General features: G+C 44.6%; 1 protein-coding gene across 1 annotated transcript; it reads right to left on the bottom strand.

Annotated features, from left to right (window-relative positions):
- Positions 1–2,165: 2,165 nt before the first annotated feature.
- T265_12475 (hypothetical protein) lies at positions 2,166–11,758 on the bottom strand (the record flags this gene model as incomplete). Its single annotated transcript, XM_009163999.1, has 5 exons — positions 2,166–2,562; positions 4,329–4,520; positions 4,675–5,001; positions 8,808–9,191; positions 11,675–11,758. 5 exons carry the CDS (start codon positions 11,753–11,755, stop codon positions 2,335–2,337), a joined length of 1,212 nt encoding a protein of 403 aa, XP_009162263.1.
- Between the last annotated feature and the right edge of the window lie 7,016 nt (positions 11,759–18,774).

Here is an 18,774-nt window from a genome sequence, read left to right as displayed (position 1 = left end):
GGCTCCCTCCAAACCAACTACCATTAGGAAGTCGCTTTTGATCTGCGAAACCATATGACAGAGATATCTGCAGCATTGTTCCAACATGCATTTTAGACCACCAAATGACGGATTATGAGGCAATAGACATCATGCCTAACGGAAAAACATTACAAATGTACGCTGGATAACTAATCCTCATCCGGAGATGGTCGTCGACTGTCAAAAGAATATTAACTACATGTTTCAATCCTGCCTTGTAAGTCAGGTCAAGCTCAACCAAGACGAATACCTGTCGGTCTGGGTAACCGGAAAGTGCTCCTAAATTCAGAAAGATATGGAATACGAAATCAAGAAACATAGGGTGTAGTATGTATTACACGCATTACGTGGTATATGATGATGTGAGTGGGAGTCAAGTGGCACAGTGGTTTCCATAGCGCATAAACCAAGCGCTCCTGAGCACAAAGTTGTAAAATAAGTTGCAAGTGTCATTACAACTTTCGTTCAAAATCACTATGCCACCAAGTCTTACCTCATATGAACTGAAGCAACTGATTTGCGGTTTGGCTCTGCAGCAATTATGACTAAAGTGGAACTCTTCGGGGTGAATACAAACGGCTTTCACTCGAACAGGCTGCAGTTGGTTTGATTAGTAGGGGAAACTGCAACGAAAGAGCGGTTATTTGTACCCGAGGCCGGCCGTCATGGAAACAGATAGGTAAATGGAACATACGCAGTCGTCTACGATTAGCCAGCCAACCAAAGAAGGCTGTGCTCAAAAGCTGGGAGCTACGCTGGTTGCAGCACTTGAGTAGTCTTGCGAAGTTTGTAGTCAATAGCATCTAGGTGATGTTGCCAAAACCTCAAGTAGTGTAGTGTCCAAGTTCCGGAACTACAGCAAAAGCATCTTGCTGGTTTAGTGCGTTTGATGGTTCGCACTTTAATGGTTATGGGAGATAAGAGAAAACGGGATTCTAATAGCGAACACAAGTAAGAGATGTGGCCAATTGTGTGCAGCCGATGACTTCCCTATCGTCTGACTGAGACCTGTCAGTCAGGAGAGGGAGTTGAAGGTAAATTACAGGGAGCAATGTGCTATCGTTTGCCCGCTCCGTTGTGTGCAGAGTAAAAGGTGGCTCAACCGTCACTACGGGACGACCGAGGCGGCACGGAGGTACACTCGTGTAAGTACTGCAAGGTTATTTGCGGGCTGATAGACTGGCACGGTACACAAATCTAGAAATTGAGATAATTGTGGCCATAAACCAAAAACTTTTGTTGAAAAGCCAAAATGCCAGGAAGTGACGGTCAGCTAACGACTACAACAATATTTCACCATCAGGAACCGAGATGCCAAACTTATCCTCTTTCAAAATGGAGACTGAAGTCGTGTTTATCAGATCTCTATCCACTGGATGCTACATTCGTATCCTTCAGCCCAGTTCAGTTGGTTCCTGGAGTACGATAGCCGTCACACGATGGTAAAGTCTAATCCATTCGAAATGGGTGGAGATCTACGGAATCAAACCGTGTCAAACATATCAAAAGAACTGGTTATGCATTCCAGATTACCCTCAATCACAAATCTAGAAGTCCACCAAAACACCCTTTCCAAACGTAGTTGTCCCACCCTCTGCGGGGGCCACCAGCACAGGCATAAGTGTCTTCTGCATTAGCTTCCTGATTGACCAGATATATTTTGAACCGAGTTCACTTAAGTGACATGATGAGAGTGCTGCATACGCACCCAATGAGCAAATGGAGCATTCCAACAGTCACGGCTTCGAGTTTTCAGATGTTAGCTATGTGGGCAGCTCAAACCAGTTACATTTGGACCCATTGGATTTGTGAAGTGGACATAAAGGGACCGGGACTGAGCAACTAAAGGGAATGAAAGTACTAAGGCAGAAGCGAAAATCACATGATATGGAAGCCCTCAACTCTTAGAGGATGTCCTGGGGTGTTCTACCTGGAACGAACTAGTTAACGCGTAGGTTCCGGTTTCGGAGAACAACTCAACACCTTCCGCATAGATTTTGACGTCCCGTTAATAATGCGTTTTCTACATTAACATGTGTAAAACACATCGGCCTGGGACGATGCTGGTTCAAAACAAGTAATTCTTGCCAACTTCACTGAACAATAAATGAGAATATCAAGAGAAGTGATTAAAAGGAGATAAATTGGCGATAGACAAGGAAAATATGGAGAGACACTGGTTCTCAGAGAAATCGGCAGGTAAACATTAGATAAAAAGCGCAGCATATTGATAGGGAATGAGATAAGAGAAAATCAGACTGCCGAGTTACTGGAATTATTGTCGTCTCATAAATCACGACTATACGGCTGAGATCAAGTGGAATTCTCGTCTGTCTCTGGAGACAAGCTTTTGGATGCATTTGTCACGTGAGTCAAAATGCGTTCCCAGATGCGTTTACAACGTTCTGCACGCCGTAGTTGAAGACAAGCAAATGTATGGAACAAGGATTTCAAAGAGTCCCGATAGAGAGATTCGAATTGGAGTACCTCGAGTAGTACTTCTTTCCCAGGAGAGGTAGAGACAGGCTGCGCTGCAAGGGGCTAGAAATGAGTAATGCCAACGTAACTGCAGTCGAACAAATCCATCGTACTTGACAGTTAAAGGACAAGGCAAACTATTTTTGAGAACTCAGGCTAAATTTGAATAAAGACCAATGCAAACATACTCTAGGGGGACTTTCACTCTAAAGTTAGCCAGTCGACAAAATAAAGAACTGGAAGCCGGATGAGTAATGCAGGAGGGATAAAACCTCAAGCTTACATACTTGGTATGTTTAGCCCTATTTGCTTACCACCTATGACCCAACTCCAACCTGCGGCTTCAGTACCTTGTTTGCATATCATGGCGATCCCAGACCAACAGAGTTTCGACGAGAATGTACGTCGCTTTGGAGTTGTCATAATATCTAAGCCTGATGATGAGAGGTCAGATCAACTTCCACGCTGCTTTGCGGACTCCATCTGGACGTACAAATGCTAGAGATGCACACACAAACGAAAATGAAGGGGTGCTCAGAATGTTCTTACAGAAGTAAACGGCCTCTAAATCACAAAAACCAACTACAAGTAGGAAACTGAGAACTAGATCATTTGTGAACCAGACCAGTCTTCCTTGGCCCCGCTCTAGCCTTGACAACTTCCTGCACCACTGGATTCATTCGATCGTCAATTAACACACTGGTCAACCGCACCGGTCATATTTACAAACAGAAAAATCGTTTACAACCGACAGCACATGACATTTTAAATACTCCATACATCAGATCGCACCTACATTGAACGAAGTGAAACAAGACGGCGGCAGTCATTGAACGTCTCTAGAAGGGTGAGAAACTACAAATCTTTACACGTATCCAGTACACTCTTACAGAACAGAAGTGCACCAATCCCAGGTTTCATCAGCCGGCAGAACGGGAGTGGTCAATTTCAGCTGATATTACAAAATACAAGGGGAGCACAAATTAAAAGTGTCGGAGACGGTCCAACGGATCATTTATCCGGTGTTTTGAACACCAACAATGGCCTTTAAAATGACCAAGAACTATTCCTCACACTTCACATAATAAACTGCACTACTGAATATAGGGATAAATACCACTAGACTGCAACAAAACGATTACTTCCGTGACATGAATTTCCTATGGAGGAGTGGTCTAGAATCTGTTTCCACGATGACAGAACTAACAGAGAAATTCCAAAGGATTCAAATTTATGATAGTCACAGTCGCGGGTTGCTCTGCACTCTACGTCCTTATTTGTGAACAGCATTTAATCCAGCCCGCTAGATGTTTGACACCGGAAATTCGCTTAACATTTTCTACCTCGGCTAATCGACTACGAAGGTTAATGGATGCGGAGTTTCTGCAACGCTCACGTTCTACTTTGGAGGACGACAGTAAAACACCAGCGTTATTCGTTAGTTTTGCTGCGAAGGCTGATGAAAACGGTGAAAGGCTCATAGGATCGCGAAACATTTCTGGCAAGATGATATATGAAACATCCAGTGTGCATGCAGTCGTACGAAAGGAATCAACTCTGTAAGTGCATACGCTTTTTCGTTCTGGAGTATGACCTCACATATCCACGCTCTCAGAGTGGAATATGAGATCGTTTGAAACTAGGTCATACAGCCTAAAAGGTGCGAAGGAGTGAGCACGAATCGACCCATTTATCACAAAAGTAGGGCGGTGGAACGATACAAACCAATAATCGGTGCACCAACCGTGGACATGGGATGTTTGTCCCAATAAACACGGGGAACACATTTAAAATTGTACTCAGAGTGACCATGAGTAACAATGACTTACCGTATCTTCTGCAGCGGAGCCACGCGTGTGTGTGGAATCTGACTGATCCTGCATGGCACGGTAAGCCTGGCGAACTTCTGTGAGGCTGGTCCCGTAATTCTCCAAGATGCTGAATTGTTCCATGAGATCTGCAGCTTCTTCCAACACAGAATCCATTATAAATGAATAACTGTCACACTCGTGTCCTGCAACCTGGGTTCGAAACAGAGTACACGCGGACAGCAGTGCCGTGAGGTTGAGCCTTAAAGATGCATTATGAGAGCCTACCGAGAAAGACAAGTTTGGAAGACCGCTAATTAGATATTAACTAAATTTTCGCAATTTGATTTACGCGCCAAGAGCTCACCTGTAATGCATCCGCAACGGCTGTTGCTTTATTCTCGTAACAACTCCACTGACAAAGGGCCTCGGCGTAGTCTTTGTGCAAACGGTGAGCACGTCCGGAATATTTAGCCAGCTTTTCCTGACAAGTCCGAATGTGACGAAATGCAGTCTTCATGGCAGACGTCCTGCTGACTAATAGACTCGAACTGATATCGGAAGACGGAATGGTCCGATTGGAAGAATCTGCGGCCAGGTCTGAGGTGCATTCGACATGAGATAAGACGGGACTATTCGACAACGTCGGAGATGATGGGAGCGAGGTGGGTGAACGAGGATTATATGGGATACACTGAAAGGACCAAAAACACGCCTTTTTAGTTGTAAGGAAGAGTTGTCGCTGGACAATTAAAGCAGTTAGCCCCTAGTTCTCCTGTCAGCTAGGCCATGCATGAACTCGTCGAGAGATGAGTTACGAATAGTGACCGGTGAGCACGCCTATGAATAAGGCAACTCAAGCTTCAATTCAACTGTGAAATCTACCTAAGTTGCCACTGGAACTTCCAAAACAGATAAACAGCACTGTGTTGAAGAACAGTATTATGAGAGTCGTTTGGTAACACAATTCTCCCTAAACTTATGAAGATTGAGAGAGATGGCTTATATGAGATGTCTGACAACTTCACCAAGATATGGACGTTAAAAGCATTGCACGTAGGTATAATTCCCGCAGCAACTCACAAAATTGCCCGGGAAATGATTGTTCGATGGCGTCGAAAACATGGGTGGAAGATACATAAAAACAGCTCCAATGAATCTTGGTTTACGGAGTGAAGCCCCAAAATACTCATCTTTCCGAACAGCGAAAGCATAAAACAGACAGGACTCTAATAAGTCAGATTACTGAACACTTCTCTAAGGTTAGGGAACAAACCATCACCATAATAACGACAGTACACAACCCTAAGTTAAATAGGAATTTCTCAGGAATCAAATGATAGGAACGCATTGAGTTGGTGAAATAAGTCATTATCATCAGTATACACTAAATTGTTGTCGATGACGACGACATTCAATGGGGATTTCCGGACCGGGAGGATAATTCAGTTTGTCAACTGGCATGCATAGTTCACCATTATTTAGTCAAATCCAGTCAACTCATGTGATCTTTTGATCATTTGAACCTTCCCAGTAGCAGCTGTTAGTGAATGGCGAAGAGAGCAGAGGCATGTGTGCAACCAAATAAGGATAAAGAATGGACTGTCTAGATGGAACACACTACCCACAAGGTTGCCGAAAACGCTTTGACAACCCATGACCAGTTCAAACCAAACAAGTCTGCGGATGAATGCACATCGTGACTAGCAATGCAACTGACTTGTTTCCGCCATGAATCCTGGCTGCCACCTATGATCCTCAGGTACAATAAAATGGACCATCGATCTGTTGGAAAATGCCGGGAACCGATTAAGAAGTTGTCATTTCAGAAGCAGCTGGAAAATAATCAGTAGATTTGTTGCCGGACAACTTTTCGCTTTTGACACAAAAGTTTCGTTAGACTAAGTGATTCACTCACAAGGTTGGTCGAATTCAATGGCGAATGAATTATAACCTCTTTCTCCTAGGAGGATAAATCAGTGTTAGATCGGTAAGAAAGTTTGTTAAGACGGGCACTACGGTTCACACCGAAGTGGGCAATGTCCAAGATAGTAGAGATTGTCAAGCATCCAAGTATGAATGGAGGACAGGCGCGCGGATGGGGAACGGTCACAGACTAACCAAGTCGGGGCGTGGCGGTGTGGTTCAGTCAAGTGGAACAATTAGCAGATATGGTAGAAAACCCAACCCCACCAAAAGTCACATACACCTTTACCAAACCGCTGTAGTATTAGCTCGCCCACACAGATAAACAAAAACTAAGTGAGACAAAGAATCTCCAAATGTAAACCGGAAGAACTAGGCTCGGCCGAAATTCACCCGATGAGTGGAACTTCTATCTGAGAAGTCGTTGCTCGAGGAGCCAGTCAACACGTGTGACCGCGTGATGTGGATCCCGTGATTGAAGGATGAGCGGCGCTATATCCTGTCTAAGTGCGAGTTAATCACACTGCTGAAATTCATGTAATTTGCTCTCTAGCTCATCGGTCCTGCTGCCCGGCACTACCAACGGAGTCGTTCGTCTGATTTCAAGAAAAAAAAACAGGAGCAATGCAAGATTTGCATACATGCCACACAACAAGGTACATATTGTGCAGCGATATGCAGGAAGTTTGGATTTAGTTTAATGCGTGTCCGAGTACGTTACAAGGAGGCTTGGGGAATTCTGTTGCTAGGAAGGACGTTCCGGCAATACTGTCACAAGTATGTACTACGTTTGTGGTTTTATGAAAGTACTAGTAAAAAGATAATCATTCAGCTGTAACACCCTTTCGGTGCCTAGCTGCCATGCTACCTAGGGGATGCACGAGGGCTGGGATACTGCCAGGTTGGCCAAGCCTAGACAGTGCAAGTCGACCAAACGGGCGGCCAGTAACTCTGTGGATAATCACCAGCATAAAGAAATTACAGAACATACACAAGCAAATGCTACTTGGCCTCGCTCAATTACATACATGGACAAAAGTACCATTTGCTAATACCAAGTCATAAGATGCATACGTTCGAACCAGACGTTAGTCTTTTCCTGACTTGAGGGTCAATCTAACTCAAATGTTTGTAAGGGGTTAAAGGCAGAGAGCCTCAGCCATCACCTACTAGTCGTCTTCAGCAGCACATATTCCGAGTTCAATTTACGGTGGAAAGAAATCGTATTACCAAATGTCACGTTTTGACTTTTTGCCTGTAACAGCCGGACTACCCACTCCAGTAGTTTTATACCGTTAAAACAGAGGTTCAATTTCCTCAGGCGCCTTGCTACTGGAACTCACAGGATTTCCTCAATTGAAGCACTAAAAATGAGATATATAACATTTGGTTTCTTCTGGAGGAGAATGGATGCCCATATCAGCTTATTAATGGAAATCCAAAAGAGGTCTCCTCGGTCATTAGGTCAGACAGGCTATTCCTTCGTTTGCCGTTAAAATGAGATTCAGCAACGAGGTTGCTGACCAAGTGTCTAAATAATGTCGTCAAAATCTTTGAACGTTGCTAGATTACCCCGTTGTTCTAAGGTTAATCGGCTGTTGCAATAAACAATCACAAGCTGTCACTGTAGGTCTCACCTTATGGTATTTGGAATTTAGTGCACACTTGTCAAAGGACACTGGAGCTTTAAGACACCATCAGTAAACAACACCTACACCTGTGTTGAGGTTCGGGATCCACAAGAAATGCGAGTGCTGATCTCCTAGTGGACAAAGACCATAAGATAGAGGTAGGGCTTTTAACGCTTTTCTCAGGAGCTAAATCAATCCTTCTGAAGTCGCACGCACATGTGTCCTGGAAACAGTCAGTGCCATTGTGCGATGGTTGCAACCGTTCGTAGATGTGGTAGGATGTGACAAATCACTTGCACACGGAACAGTCCACCAACTCCGTACCAACGTGATTGCCCTTTATGTGTATGAAATTTACCTGACACACCTAACCAATGATGTCGCGAATGGTCGGCTGGCGTAGGAGTAAAACGTTATGCAAATTAAACTGACCAAGAAATGTGCGCAACCTCAGGCCCAACTCACTTTTCCAGGATTATTGTGTTAACTTTGAACTACCCTGTGACAAAATCTTGAAACTTACTCATGATTTGTCATGAGCCCATTATCTTGATTGCCATACAATCATTTATAGCCCGCAGTACCGAGTTTAATTTGATAATCTAAATGACGTACAATAGTTGGCGATTCCCTCGCGGAAATTTGCCGTTCTGGGCCGTAACCGTAGCCATCGTAGTGTTAAGTCAACTCTGGGACTTAACTGACTGTTTGGTCACTCATGTGAAAGTTTTGTAGGTTTTTTGCACGATTCATGTGACAATTTTGACTGACGAAGGGTCCCCATTCGAACTCAGGGTCAATGAAGATGATTGACACTTGAAGACTTATTGCACAAAGGAGCGTGAAAGAATACGAAATCTGCGAAATACTGCACTTTAAAACATTGCCACCGAAACAATAGGGATCACAACATACACAGAAATTCCCCCAAAGAGTAATGTACCGTGAGATGACTTGTCCAGTCCACATCACAACTCATGAAGTTTCTCAACAGTGGATCACAGGATAGGCGGCTGTGAAGTAGGCAATGCCTGAGGAAAGACTGAAGAGCATAACATCTGTAGTCGATCAGTCCAAAATCCACGCGTCCAGGAGAAAACAATTGCTCAACCATTGGTAAAGAACCGCATGGAGCTGGGGGTGTTGTTACATTGGGCGAAAAGCGCTGCAAAACGGTGCTTATGATATCGGATTTCCCAGGAAGTGGAGGAACAATGGAGAGGGGATATGCGGTTCTGAGCGCTTTGCGAAGGGTGAGGAAATCCGAGAAGCGGCGGTTAACAGACCACACAGCGACCGGCTTTCCTCCAAGCTCTTGAGCAGGAGTCTGTTGAATGGACAGGATGGAATAGAAGTCGACATGAAATGGAACAGCTCAATCATTGTACTTGAAACGAGCCGTCACCGGAACGGGCCTTCGGATAAAACCAAGAGGAATTGCGGATTAATGGGGGGAATGAAAGTGGGATCAATGGATTTATTTGTAATTTCGTGATGGCCCAGGAGATACTCTAGGTAGTTAGTGTACTTAAAGTAATTGCTTGAAAAGTAGTAACAAAACATCGGTTCAGAAAAAAAGGCGAGTGATTGTTTCATTAATGTTTTTTGGTAACGATGGCCTGTTGGTCGATTTCAATCTGTTTCCAGTTAGTGATACGATACTTCACCCTCCACTGAATTATTAAGATGGCATATGAGCCACCGTCATTACAATTGAAATCCAGTCTTGGAATAGACTAGCGAATGAATGCCACGGTGGAAAAATTTTCAGTCATCCACATCCACGCCAAAGTTGGTTAATGTCCTCGTTTAGCCAACCAATGTCCCGGAGCACTCAAAAGATCACTGAAAGTCAGTGTAAGCCACGCGCTGGAACTGACTGGAACAAAAAACTTGATGGAAATTAAGTAAAAGATTGTCTGATTTTGAATGGAATGTACCAGAATTGCGTGCCACCGAAGCCCAGGCCTTTAATTCTCCTAGTATCTGCGCGGTCTACCGCAAAAACTCAGCATTCTGTACCAAAACCTCAAGAACGTGAGATGAATGTCCTCAGTAATTTATCTCACGAACGAGAATGAAATCATAACCTTTACAGAGCAAGCAAGTCAGGCTATACAAATCCGAACTCGCAAGGTGGGTTTTGCTCTGCTAAAATCTTGAATCAATCACAAAGGAACTACGAACACTAGTTTGTTTAATAGAAACCGGTCCAATTCAGTTTGTCGGCTGCAAACCGCGAACGAATACGTTTCGACATCAGTAATACCTAGGAAGGGGAGAATGACGACTCTCAGACAACGGGCTTCGACTAGTAGTTGGATTCTTGATATTTTTGGCTTCCAAACGTCATCGGTTATCACACATTTCTGCATGCGCCTTGCAACCACAAAGCGCAAACTCATACTTCACAAAGTTCACTCGCTGAACATGCCGCAAGTTGTGCATAATTTTACAACTCCCACAGAGGTGTGTCTCATAAAGTCAGTCTCAGATGCCCGAATCACGCCTTCCATGTTGATCCACTTATGGCACCAGAAAGGTTTATCACCGGACTTCAAGGGCGGTGTGTACCGGGCCATAGTAAAAGCTTTGTTATATGGTCGCGAGACAGCCTCTACGGACAGGTATTTGACTACCGATGTCTCAGAGGTGCTTCTGGCATCGAGAGACGCCACCTCAGTTACTCGTCTACTGAGACCAGTACTTCTTCTTCAGAATGGCGCAGAATGTGATATGGTCCACGAGTGAGATGGCGGAAAGGTGTTAAGGGTTTAGAAGAGTTTTGGAGTTGATGGTAGGATGGGTTCTTCGTGACCCCAAGCGCTTGTCTGCAGACTAAGAGAAAAACGCGAGTCCAGTGCTCCCCACCCTTTTGTTTGGACTCACCAGAATAATTGCGCCAGATCAGATGAAGAGCCGTTCAAACGGGATTGACGTGAATGTGAATTCTACAAATTCCTCAACTACGTACAACTGAAGCTAGTCTATGTTAAGTAAAAATTAATCCAAAATCCCAAGTAAAAACACCCAAGACACGACGGAGGCATTTATGGTCTCCTGACCATGTTCCTCATACTACTGGAGACCTCAAGACAGTTGCACCATAGCAACGGCATAATCTTGAGTTTCATTGATAATCTGAACGGAGATTTACGCAACAGTGTTCCGGTTATGAAGGCTAGTGTATTTCTTGAAAACGCTACCCTCGATGTCCAACCAGTGGCTTCGCAACCCTCAGGGATGTCATAATCAACAATGAGATGCCTTGCTTAGTGACTCAATAATAAATGCTTCTCCATGAATAGTGGAGACAATTGTTCTTGAGGAGTTGGAGGCCATCATTCGATGGAAACCAACAGGACAGCCTTAGAGTGTTTCCGCACACTGTTCAGAAGATGTCCTTTTTATCGGAGCCTCCGATATGGCCTCGAGATTGGGACAAGTGGGGTGAGATGGCCCAGTGTTTAGAGCACGAATTTACTGAGCAGAATACCCGTGGTTCGAACCCGACCTCTGCCTCTCGATTTCCCGTCTAGGCTTGGGCAAACTGGCAGTATCCCAGTCCTCGTGCTTACTTTGGGTGGCATGGCAGCTAGGCACCGAAAGGGTGATACAGCTGAACGCTCTTTAAGGACAGATTTTATTTCCACGCCGAGACCCCCAGAATGATCAGGCAAAACGTACTTAGCGTCAAAGCAGGTATCTAGCTGTGGAGGGCAGGTGGGGACCTGCTGGTACCAGTGCTTCTTAAAGCCAAGGACATGCCCAAAATGAATAGCAAACAAAAAGAACATTTCAACAACACACCTGAACCTCGACAATGTAATAAACGCAACCATCTTGCGATCGTTCAAAATCTCGAATACGTATCTGCCAGGATGTGTCCATGATAGCAGACCAGTGGACATCAGCACCAATGTACGGTATGGAATGTTTACCTGAAAGGCCAGAAGTAAATACCAGTCATTAACGTCATCACTCACAACAAAATATCAGTGTTCAACACGGACGCATCCTTGCCCAAACGGGTAAATCTAAGCTTGCTGCCTATGGGTTATTTGAAGTCACTCTATTGTGGCAAGGAAACATGCTATACTGTTAAATTATCATCCAAAACAAATAAACTGGCTCCTAAGTTGAACCTAGGTTCAAATACGGTTACTATGAGCCACTTAGTACTGGGGAGTTCGTGTTTTTTTCATACGTGGATCGAATCCGTAAATCGGTCAGCATGAGCCCGTCAGTCTCCATTTATTTGCGAAGTGTGTTCGTGCACGACTCAACACCACTGCCACAGAAAAAACAATATGGGTAAGTGTGGCTCGTCAGGTGAATCGGACGAACATACACGAAGTGTAAGTTCTTGTTTACGAACAGACCACTTACAATCCAGGGAGAGGCACTGGAAGTTGTGGAACGTTTCACGTATCTTGGACGTTGCATCAGTTCTGATTGCTGTGACAGATTGCGTCAGCGCATGAATATACAAGGTTCGGCTTGTGTTTGCTAGGTTGAAATACCTATGGCGGTAAACCATATATGAATCTCAAGGGACATGTGCATCAGGCTATAGTGCGGGCTGTTTTATTATACGTCTGAGACATGGTCTGTTGGAGTAGCGGAACTGAGGCGTCTTCAGGTGCTCGACAATCGTTGTCTCAGAGCCACAACCTGTACGAATCGGTGTCAATGAATCTGTAAGAAGGCAATCATAAGGCGAGTTTTCGGTTGTGCAACGGGTACTTCCATTGGAGAATGTGTCCAACACCAGAAGCTGCATTGGTTGGGACATGTGTTGCATATGCCGAACCATCGGTTGTCAACAATAATGCTGGTTTCCATGTCCAATTCAGTGGTGGAAGCAGAGAGATGGCCAACCACTGAACTGGCAGAGGGGTGTGAAAGAGATTACAACGTTTAAATGTGGAGCTAGTGGTCTACTAAAATGGGAATCGCGTGGTTCACACTGCGATTGGTTGGAGACGCTGCGAGATATGACTGCTAATCGATGTCACTAAGGTTCTAGTTGTCAGTTTCTATCCAGATTGCCTGAATAAGTGTTTGGTACTGTCGGCACCTGGGAACCAGCACTAGGTCGCTTCCCCATTCACTTTTATTCTTTTCTTCACAATATAGCTTTCGTGGATGTAAGGCGGGGAAGCATCAGTGTTGAACACTGTCATGCTGTCGATTATGATGAAATGAGCAGATGGCTTTTCAGTTACTGATGGATATATCTGAGTCAACCCATGTATCCAAAAACGATCGGTAGTCAAGTCCTGAGACGCACCACAGCTGGCGGCGATGCAGCCAATTTGACTCCAAAGCTGCTCAGGAGCAGGGGGATGCCAAACAATGCGGCAAAAACCACTTGGTTTTGGCCAATTGTTCTTGAAGACACATGGCCACCAGTGTAAATGTGCAGCTAGGGTAACGAAAGACATTCACAATCATCACTATCAAACGAACCATAAACGCATGCTTCTCATGGACTGGGACGTCCCAACGGTGTATTGAAATCTGTTACAGCAGTCGAGCTGTTCATGGTGGTACCTGACTTTCGGTACGTCGGCACTATGATTCGTGGGCGTATAAGCGGACACGGAAAACAACGAACACAGCGTACTTGTGACAGTGCCAGTTATTGCGCAAGTACCACAGATAAACCGAAACAGCTTCTGTACATCTCCTGCGGCATCAGCCTCCACTTATCGGACGTCCTATTTTCAGCACGCCTTCCCATCTAATCACATTCGCCCTCCACTTAACGACAGACATCTCACAGCCCGGGTGGTGGGCAGATCGAGACGATTAAACCTCAAATCCACCGGATGGGTCCGGTCAAGACGGCTACGAACTGTTACAGACCAACCCCCGGGTTGTCAGAATACGGACCAATGGGAATCGAGCGTTTACTCTCGATAGGTTCTTGCTATCAGGATGAGTCAAGCTTGATCTCAAGGACGAATCTGTGGCGTCTTATGGTGCATATGCAGTAAACTTCCACTAAAGACTGTCTCGATCTGGCATATCTACTAGTATTTTATGATGCACAAAAATTATACAGATTCTCAAATTGAGGCTGAGAACTACAGTGGGATTCACAGTGGGATTCAGCAGTATTCGATATTCACCAGTATTTAATGACGGCTAAATGGGGCTGAAAAGCTTGGACCGGTACACTGAACTCATTTGAACGATTGCTTCAGGCCATCAGATACATGTCATAGCTTTCGATTCAATTCCATTTTGCGAATACTGAGCGCCGTCTGGGACTCGTTAGGGATACAGTTCAGTCTCAGTTGCGTTTCAGAACCGCTGATTAGTTTTTCGCGCACCGAAACACCCTACGGTGAGTTCTCGGTTGCGATCGTTGGTCCTTGATCGCATACTCAGAATTTCTCCGAAAACAGCTTGACCGAACGAGGCTTATGCATAAAGTTTCAGCGTTTTAACGGTATTGATTCGAAAACTTGAAACCTCCTTAGACTGGCAATTTTATCAAAATTTGTGGGCGCAGTCGGAGTCCACTTCGAACGTGGAGTTCATATTTTCAGCGGCTGAAAATGCACAGAATGATATCAATGTATGGACTGGAAAATTTTGTTGTGAATTTGGTCCTTTCACAGGTTTTCTCCTGTTTTTTTAGTCGGCTCTGAAAACGTACACGAACGATAACTATGCCGTCGTTGTTCATGCAAGAATACAATAGAGCAACTGTTTGCGTCTATTGTAGAAGAAAGTTTCCATTCGTCGCAGCAAGCATCCCCTTTGGCCAATCCGAAGAGTTCGTTGCAGCGAGTCAGTTTGGTGAGTTTTCTGACAATCAGCACAAGGTCTATCGGGCAACCGGCCAAGTACTGTTTTCATCGGTATAATGGTTCTCTAATAATGCAATGAAATGTGCTGGTGCGTTTATAACTGAGCAAGTGGACAACACAATAAAATGGTCAATACCTTGGAGTTTTGGCCCACAGCTAGCGGATTGAGACTGACTTGTGGACACATGGAGTATGGTTGGTTAGGAAATGGTGAAGGTTCGGTAAAGTACGATTTGCCCCGAGACCTACTGTTGCAGCCTCGGTACCAATGCATCAGAGATGCGTGAGTCAGGGTTGCAAGGTGGCTGGGTTTGGTGAAGAATCGGTGACAAAGTAAAATTATTATGACGCAGGGACATCCCTGGTTCCATCGTGGACGCAGCTCCGTCAACTGCTGCTATTAAAACAAGGCAATAAAACACCTGTAACTAGATTAGGGACTCAAAATGATAAAACGCGTCGGAAAAGCAAACTAGGGAGCATTAGAATAGAAGATAGAGTGCGACCCGGGACAGCAAGCCTAAATGAGCGGGCGGCTAGCTGGCAAGCATTTGGGGACATTACCGTTTATTGATGCGTTTCATGGCGTGAGGAAGGTTGTCATGTCAACATACAATTTTGGGAACACTGCAGTTACGCTTATCGAAGAATGGTTATGAGAGCTCCAGAGGGGAAGGTAACGATAAGCAGCAGCGCAATGGCAGGGGATATGGAAAGTTTTCGACAGTATATTCTTCACAGAAGGAAGCGCTAACCAGTGCCAGAATTAGGTTGATTCGGCAGTAATTGGAAGCTTGACGAATGCAAGAACAGAAGGTCGAAGTAAACCGTGAGGTCCAGGGTCGTGTTGCATGCTTGTACAAAGAAGCGACCTCGGCTTGGCACATTTGCGGCCTAAGAAACAAGGTGGATCATTTGGTAAAACAAAGTACCCAAGATTCGTCACACTGCATGAATTTTAAACTTCTTTCACCTCACTGGAGGAAGTAATTTACACCGCTAAAAATAGTGTTTGTGTTGTGGATAAGCGGTACAACTAGAGCGAGGTGAGGAAGGCCTTTGGCAAGAGGGCATGTAGTTGAAAAGGGAGTTGCCGGCCATGCAGACATTCGAATCATTGTCAGAATGCGCGGAGGGGATGACATGTTAGAGAAAGGTTTGGATAATCTTCAGAGGTGGTTGGCGACCAGGTACTAAAAATAAGAATGGGCGATCAAGGCGCTTTGGAAGATGGCATTGTCAGATGCGCGGAGGGGATGACATGTTAGAGAAAGGTTTGGATAATCTTCAGAGGTGGTTGGCGACCAGGTACTAAAAATAAGAATGGGCGATCAAGGCGCTTTGGAAGATGGATAATGATCAGTCAGGATTCATCTAGAGCTTAGAGGGCAAAGGCGAGACCAATGTATGTTACTTGAATGTGGGTTGATATATTTTTTCCTAACGGTCTCTCTTTTTGGTCATCATAGAAGACTTTATGAACCCATCAGAAGTGGCTGATTTAGTCTCAGATGCGTTCGGACGGTTCACACATGACTGTGAAGGTGAAGGAGATTTGCAATAAGTAGGTATAAACGACGGGTTGGCCGAAGCTTAACTCGTTAGCATAAAATAGTAAGCAGCTTGAAGCGTGTTAGATGTGTCCTAGTTCTGGGAGTGCTTTTAACCATAACGGGATGTTGAAGATCGCGAGAGGTGAAGAAACGCAGGCATGTGTGCCGATAGTCGGTGCACAAGAAAGGAGCCCTTAATTGATGACACCTAACTGAAAATGTTCCCAGGTTTTGATAAGGATGATAAAACTATAGTTTCTATCAAGCCACAAGGCTTAGTATCGGAAGTGAAAGTGAGGTGAAGTTGGGATCTAGTGGCATAATTGAGCAAATTTGTCGCTGAGTTCCCGCCCGCTCGCGAGATTGTTGGTACCACTACATAACTGGGTACACTTATGAAAAGACGCGATGTCCTCGAATCATAGGAGACAAATGCATGCCATCTGATCCTACGACTACATTGTATACTCCCCTGTTTAGTTTCAACTTTGATGCTTCCGGCAGTGGGCATGCTAACTAAAACTCGGCATGGCGAGATCAGCGTATTTATGCCTTCATCATTGACCATGCGACAAAGTGAGTGAACAGTAGATTTGACAATATAAAGTATGACGCCTGGACACATGTATCGAAGGTTTAAGCAAGGTTTAGTCGACTAAGCAAATAGTGGGCGAGTAAAAAGAACCCGTTATTATATTCTGCAATCCTCTCGACTTGATTTAATCCGGTCTTATTTGAATGTGTCGTGTTACTGGCCTGGTTGTTTCTTCCTCAGACAACTTAAGCCTCGTCCTTAACCTGGATTACTCCATCAGCCCCGTGTAATGGCTGATAATCTTCCACACAACTATAACTAACACAAACCAAACCAAAGCAAGCGTTCTTTCAATACCAGTGTGCATTATACGCCAATATATATGCTTTATCTGATAATGTTCTCCACAACCCAATAATCACTCACGCATACAAAACTACAGTACGTGTCTTTTTGACAAGGTATGTCACATTAACGTTTAGTCACCGTTGAGCAATGGTGCATTAACTCTGACTATCACCGATCCTTCCCTATCATCCCATTGGTAGCTGCCACTTAAGTTGTCTCCTCCACTACCTGCCTTTACCGGCGTCTGTTTGCTGTCTGCTTATCCAAATTGTCCGAGCTCTTTTAGTGGTCAAGATTTCCGATGGCCGGAAAAGTATCCGGCGGCTGCAGCATCTTGTTATTGCGCAAACCGTAGTTATGACGGTTTAGTGGTTTTCCACCTCACGGATCTGGTAGCATGCACGGAGGGTGAAAATCTCGTGTGATGGTCCGGAGCGCCCTGCGCGACTTTTTCCTCTGTTATGTTGCAACACAGTGCGTTCGTATACCCGCTACGCATCTAGTTGCACGGATTCATCAACCATCACCGATGGTTCAGAGTCTAGCCTTTTAATTCAGGAAATAAATGAAAAGCACTATTTTAGTCTACTGGTGCTGGTGACGGTCTCATTTCGGTTGTACCTTTTGTCCGGCAACACAATAAACTACAGATAATAAATATCAGCTCTTCAGACTGCCAAAAATTCTTTACAAAAACATACATGCAATAGCCCCAGGATACTCCGCAATTGCAAAGCTGTAGCTGCCTTCGCCTTAAGTGAGTTTGCACCAAAACAAAGCGCACCTGGTCAAACAAATAAATCGCGCACATATCTACTGCTCTCAGGAGCGGATACACTCAGAAAAATGATTATATATATATATTCGTGGCCCTCCACTAACAACATACAGGGCTATCGCCTAAAGACATTTTGCCATACTTTAGTAGTTGAACGAAGTCAAAAGCAGTACTATTAGTGACTGGTGACCGTTTCTCTTACATTCGCTCACTCCCCAGGTTGTTATTGTCCGGCTCACGTGATAACCTCCAATTGTGCATGGATATTTTGCTCAATCGGTAGTTTCCTACATTCCTGTGGTCGATAGTGCCACTGAGCAGACAGTATACGAGGGAATGCTTCGTCCTCTTCAGCGTTTTGTAGCCTAAATTAAATGTGTGAATTTGCAGTTAATAAATGTAGTGGCCTCGAGGAATTCGTTTGGTCGTTAACCAACCATTTTGAGACTAGGCAGGGCCGTATTCACCTACAATACCGATCACCCTTTCGTCATCGATTAAATTCAAGTCAAGGAAGTCGTACTGTGTGCGCGCCATGGTCCAACTAGATGCGACAATCAACTCATTATAACAAGCAATTTTTACTCTGCCCGGAAAAAACGAATGCTTCAACACTGGCGTGGCGCATTTCCATATTTTATCCCAGGAATGACTCAAAAATTCATGGATCCACGGATTGATACACAAGGTCATGGCTTTTATCAAAGCTTCCCGGGTCGGGTTTGTTCCACGTGTAGTGGTCTGGCTACAATAAAAATGACTAATTTGGGTATACAAAAATAAAGAGACCAGACGGAACAGACTCACTAACAATTGTTCCCTTTATAATAGTTCGTCGTTTCGTTGGGTCAGCGAATAAACAATAATCCAAT

The sequence above is a fragment of the Opisthorchis viverrini genome, assembly GCF_000715545.1.
Source record: "Opisthorchis viverrini unplaced genomic scaffold opera_v5_2, whole genome shotgun sequence".
NCBI classification, from domain to species: domain Eukaryota; kingdom Metazoa; phylum Platyhelminthes; class Trematoda; order Opisthorchiida; family Opisthorchiidae; genus Opisthorchis; species Opisthorchis viverrini.
Note: the sequence above shows the minus strand (reverse complement) of the source record. Positions and strands in the feature narration are given on the sequence as shown.